Below are 5,666 nucleotides of genomic sequence, written 5' to 3' on the forward strand. Positions count from 1 at the left end.
TGAGGACGGGACTGGGGATGCCGGGGTGAATGTGTGTCCCCCGGGTGAGGACGGGACTGGGGATGCCAGGGTGAATGTGTGTCCCCCGGTGAGGACGGGACTGGGGATGCCGGGGTGAATGTGTGTCCCCCGGATGAGGACGGGACTGGGGATGCCAGGGTGAACGTGTGTGTACCCCGGGTGAGGACGGGACTGGAGATGCTGGGGTGAAGGTGTGAGTCCCCCGGGTGAGGATGGGACTGGGGATGCAGCTGTGTGCGTGAGATTCTGTCTCAAATAAAGAAAAAATAGAGTAGGGTGGGAAGAGGAGACCCCCACCCAAGAGACTGAGGAGTGGCAGGCAGGTGGGGTGCAGACACCCGCCAGCATCCCTGGGAACCACCCATCCACCTTCCACCACTGGTGATGCCCTTTCTCCACTGGCCCAGCCACCCACGTCTCAGCAGCAAGAACCGGATGAGGAACTGTTCTGTCCTGGGTAGATTCTGCTTTCCCTGTCTTTGTTGTTCAGGCCTGTGAAGATTAATTGGCCTAAAACAGCTATTTATTTTAGAGAAATACTGCCTTCAAAACCAATTTATATGGTTCTGTCAACTTGGAGATCTTTATTTTAGATCGTGTGTGTGTGTGTGTGTGTGTGTGTGTGTGTGTGTGTACACCTTGTGCAATATTTACCTTTTGATATAGAATGATCTTTTTTCTAACGTAATTTACCTGAAGATTGCATGCAACATAGCAGTGCGTCCACCAGATCTGTGAACTTACCCAGAATCTCGTCATCGGAAGCTGTGGAGCTGGGGTTCAAGCCCCGCGGGTTCTCCTCCCGAGGGTTCTCCTCCCGAGGGTTCTCCTCCCGAGGGTTCTCCTCCCGCGGGTTCTCCTCCCGAGCGTTCTCCTCCCGCCGGTTCTCCTTCCGCGGGTTCTCCTCCCGAGGGTTCTCCTCCAGAGGGTTCTCCTCCCGCGGCCTGTGCTGTTCTCGCAGCGGCATCCCCTTTCTGCAGTTACCTTAGTTTGCTTAGTAGTCTATCTGTTTTCTTATTTTTCTCCCTAGTTTGTAAGAAAAGAAATTTTCCCTTAATCTTTTACCAGTTTAGAAACCATGTTACTTTTCTTTTACTGACCAGCGGCGGGATTTGGGGAGCTGGCAAACCTCACGTGGCTGGGGGGTGAGGTGCAGAGGCCCTGGCAGGCAGGAAGCAGCCGCCCTGCTGTTGTTCATGAGGTGTTGACTTCGGACTCTTCTCGCCTTGATGGATCCAGGCATCGCTCTAAGAGCTGTCTCATACGCCTCACGAATCTTTACAGGAATGCAGCCTGTTGAAAAGCACAAAAAGCTATTTAGCACCTTCTAACTTGCCTTTCTTTGTTCGCTTTAGCTGTTTCATTCTGTGTTTGCACATTAGATCAAAGAAATCGGCTGGACAGACGTCGGGGGCTGGACTGGCCAGGGAGGCTCCATTCTCGGGACAAAACGGTGAGTTCCAAATCTCAACTCTCCGACCTGCTTTTAAGGAGGAAGGAAGAGCCATGTCCTGGAGGACAATCGCTGGGTGTCAACACCCCTCAACTTTCAATTCCTGTAAAGGCGTTCCTAAGGGAGGGGTGCAGGCCGTTACCCCTCCTCCCTCCAGTGGAACTGTTCATGTTGCCGGGAGCTGGGGGTGCATCCCAGGGCTTGAGAGAGATGAGGAGGTAACTGGTGAACACCTTCCTCTCATTTGTATTTCCATTCATTTGAAGGGCCAACTGGTGGGCCTAAACCTCCCCGTGGAGGTCAATAAAGGTGAGGGAGTCACGGTGGCTCACGCCTGTAATCCCAGCATTTTGAGAGGCTGAGACAGGCAGATCGCCTGAGATCAGGAGTTTGAGACCAGCCTGGGCAATGTGGGAAACCCTGTCTCTACTAAAATACAAAAAATTAGCCGGGTGTGGCGGTGTGCGCCTGTAATCCCAGCTACCCGGGAGGCTGAGGCAGGAGAATTGCTTGAATCGGGGAGGCGGAGGTTGCAGTGAGCTGAGATTGTGCTACTGCACTCCAGCCCGGGCAACGGAGTGAGACTCTGTCTCCAAACAAAAAAAGAGGGGGCCACGGAGCCTGGTGACGCGCTCTGAACAAAGCCAAAGCAGTCTTGGTGGCAGGTAGCATTGGTGGGAACAGCTGCCCTGAGCGGCTGTGATCCAAGGCTCAGATTTCCACAGCCCAAGAAGGGACCCAAGGAATTCTAGTCTAAAATGTCTTTTTCTGACCTGCAGTAAGCCTCCACGTCCCGGCATCGCTGGGGATGATGGGGTTTTCTAACACAGATGAAGTCTAAGTTCTTCTCATCTTTGATCACGTCAGGGGTGCGAATATTAATATCTGTCATCACTACAGATTACATTCTAATATAGAAGGGAGATAGTTTTTGGCAGATAAAATAAATAATGGATTCCTCATAATTCCGGCTTTTTGTTCCAATGGAGTTAGCTGCCCCCCCAGCTGCTTTACAGCTGGGGCCCTGGTACTCCCAGCCGCTGGTGGGGAGTCACAGAGCAGGGTTAGCTCTACAACTGCCTCCTGGCTGTTCCCATGAGCCCCACATGCCGGTGCCCTGGACAGGAAAGCTCCAACTAGAGGCAGGTGCATCCCTCGGTGTGCATCCTGGGGCTGCCGGCCAGGGTGCTGCTCTCGAAAACCTAGAGCAGACTCGCTGGCTGTTCTGGGCTGGTCCTGCAGAGGCTTAAGAAACCTCACGTTAGGAGTGGCGTGGTTTTGCAGTTAGCTGCATCCACTGTGTGCTCCAATTGCCTGAACATTTTTGCACCACGGCGTCTTATAAATCTACCAAGAGTATACAAGGGCTTCTCCAGTCGGAAGCTTCGGGCGGGTTTGGGATGGGATCTCGGGAGGGGCACGGTCTGGTGTTGGACTTCTTGGTCATGTCATGTGACATCGGTGATAGCACGGGGGAGGGAGAGCAGATATGAGCAGATACGATTTTAAATGAGATCAGTAGTGGATACTGCATGTGTAAGTTATTTGGAAGCTGGAAATTCCCATTTAAACAATTGTTAATAATTATAGCTGTTATTATTTTCCTAGTCGGCAAGTAGAGTTCTTTTTAGGTCGAGGTATCAGCGGAAATGCTTTATTTCATTTTCTCATGAAAACACTGTTTTGAGATCAGATTCCTGGTCATTCTGCCATCTGCCAGCCACAACAGCATGGGTGAAATGGCAACAGCAAACGTTCCCGGCTCCATACAACCACACGCTGGGGAGGGAGGCCAAGTGGGGAGCAGCATGGTTTCCCAGGGTTCCCGGCGTGCTGTCCTGCGGACCGCCTGGAGCTTGGGGTGGCTAACGTCATTCTCAATTTGGCCGTTTTCAGTGTTCTCCCGGGAAAGTACCTGGAGGAGATCGCCACGCAGATTCGCGTGCACAGTATCAACGCGCTGCTGATCATTGGTGGATTTGAGGTACGTTCATTAGTGTTCCCCTCCTAACCCGCTTGTCAGTCTTGCAGGTGTGAGCCGCGCCCTGTGTTGGCTAAACATTAAGCTACGTGTTTGCTAGGGGCCACGGTCTGAGGTGACAGGTTCCCAGGCCCAGCTGCCACTGCAGAATTGTAGAATGGAAGAATAGCAGGTGGTAAGACATGGCCTACAAGTGATCCAGTTCCAATAAAGCAACTTAACCGAGAAGCAAAAGCTTGACCCCTGAACTGGGACTCACCTATTCAGTGAGCTCTTGATGAATTTCAGGTCTCTGGAGTAATTCTGTCTCTCGAATTCAGAGTCCAGTGGCTACTCAGAGGGTAAGGTAGTTATACCTATAATTTTGTTTAAAATCACATGCTGGACTGTAGACACTATTTTTTTTTTTTTCTATTCATTGAAGATTAGTCCCATGGCAACCTTTCTGCTTACTTTTAGAAAAAGTAAGAGCCTGCTGGGCATGGTGGCTCATGCCCATAATCCCAACACTTTGGGAGGCCAAGGCAGGCAGATCACTTGAGGTCAGGATACCAGCCCGGCCAACATGGAGAAACCCTGTCTCTACTAAAAATGCAAAAATTAGCTGGGCTTGATGGCAGGCGCCTGTAATCCCGGCTACCAGGGAGGCTGAGGTAGGAGAATCGCTTGAACCCGGGAGGCAGAGGTTGCAGTGAGCTGAGATTGCACCACTGCACTCCAGCCTGAGTGATGGTGAGACTCAGTCTCAGAAAAAAAGTAAGAACCTCAGAAAGCAGACTCTGCCCCATGCATGAGAAGGTTAGTCTTCTAACTGATCGTGTCCTGCTCCCTTTGTGCCTAGAACCTGCTGATCCTCGTGTGTGGTCTTAATGCGACTTTGTTGATCTTGTAGTGGCTTCACACCACCCCAGTGTGCTCCCTGTGTGCTGTGCTGGAGGCTCTCCCAGCAAGACCCGCCTCCCCCGCTTCCCTCTCGCCCCACAATTCCCACGCTTGTCTGACAGGCCTACCTGGGACTCCTGGAGCTGTCAGCCGCCCGGGAGAAGCACGAGGAATTCTGTGTCCCCATGGTCATGGTTCCCGCCACTGTGTCCAACAATGTGCCCGGTTCCGATTTCAGCATCGGGGCAGACACAGCTCTGAATACTATCACCGACGTAAGTCTGTGCATGCACCACGAGGCTGGCGCTGGCTGATGCTAACCCCAGGGCCCCAGCCCTTTTTATCTACCAGTGTGCTAGAAACAGCCTTTTACAAATACCCTGAATGCCGGGTGTGGTGGCTTTACACCTGTAATCCCAGCACTTTGGGAGGCTGAGGCAGGTGAATCACAAGGTCAGGAGTTCGAGACCAGCCTGACCAACAAGGTGGAACCCTGTCTCTACTAAAAATACAAAAAAAATTAGCTGGGCATGGTGGCTCAAGCCTGTAGTCCTAGCTACTCAGGAAGCTGAGGCAGGAGAGTCACTTGAATCCAGGAGGCAGAGGTTGCAGTGAGCCGAGATCATACCACTGCACTGCAGCCTGATGACAGAGCAAGACTCCGTCTCAAAAAAATACATACAAATAATCTGAATGAGAGCTTCTCATTCTTTTTTTCCCACCTAGAAAAGGATCTTTTCTAGACTGAAAATGTTTGATCTCATTCCCAAAAGCTTTACCACCTCTTCTTCTGTGTGGCCACCAGGGGCATGTAGTGTGGCTGAGACTCAGGGAGTGCCCGTGAGCACCTGCAGCCCCGAGGAGCACTGGGTGCTGTCTCCGGAGATGGCCCAGCATTAAAACTTGCTCTGCATTTTGTGTGTTTCTGTGCTGGGCCTAAATTTCCTTTGTGCTTCCAATACCTGCTGTGATGAACCCCTGCCTTGATGCTGAGGGTAGAAATGGAACTGAATATTTTATAATTTTATTCATTGTCCTGAATGCATGGTTGCATTTTACCTCTTTGATCTTGGCTGTTGACCTCACTTTCCCCTTTATAAATTGAGGATGTTAAATTACATCTAAGGCAGTATTGGGACTAGTTTAGTTGGTTTTCTCTTTCTTTTCTTTTCTTTTTTCTTTTCTTTCTTTTCTGCCAAGAAATGATATTAAAACAGAAATATATAATTTTTTTTTTTTTTTTTTGATGTTTTTTTTTCTAACTTTTTTTCTTTTTTTTTTTCAAGAAATGATATTAAAACAGAAATATATAATTTTTTTTTTTTTTTT

At 50.2% G+C, this 5,666-nt stretch overlaps 1 protein-coding gene across 1 annotated transcript in view; it reads left to right on the forward strand.

The window, feature by feature from the left end:
- LOC108294504 (phosphofructokinase, platelet) overlaps positions 1-5,666 on the forward strand; it is a 95,569-nt gene that overhangs the window by 73,145 nt on the left and 16,758 nt on the right. The window contains exons 14-16 of the mRNA XM_017516399.1: positions 1,404-1,474; positions 3,371-3,458; positions 4,460-4,612. Of these exons, the coding sequence (XP_017371888.1) occupies positions 1,404-1,474; positions 3,371-3,458; positions 4,460-4,612 (312 nt within the window). The remainder of the gene's footprint in view (positions 1-1,403; positions 1,475-3,370; positions 3,459-4,459; positions 4,613-5,666) is intronic.

The sequence above is a fragment of the Cebus imitator genome, unplaced genomic scaffold (genome assembly GCF_001604975.1).
Source record: "Cebus imitator isolate Cc_AM_T3 unplaced genomic scaffold, Cebus_imitator-1.0 Scaffold583, whole genome shotgun sequence".
In the NCBI taxonomy this organism is placed as follows: domain Eukaryota; kingdom Metazoa; phylum Chordata; class Mammalia; order Primates; family Cebidae; genus Cebus; species Cebus imitator.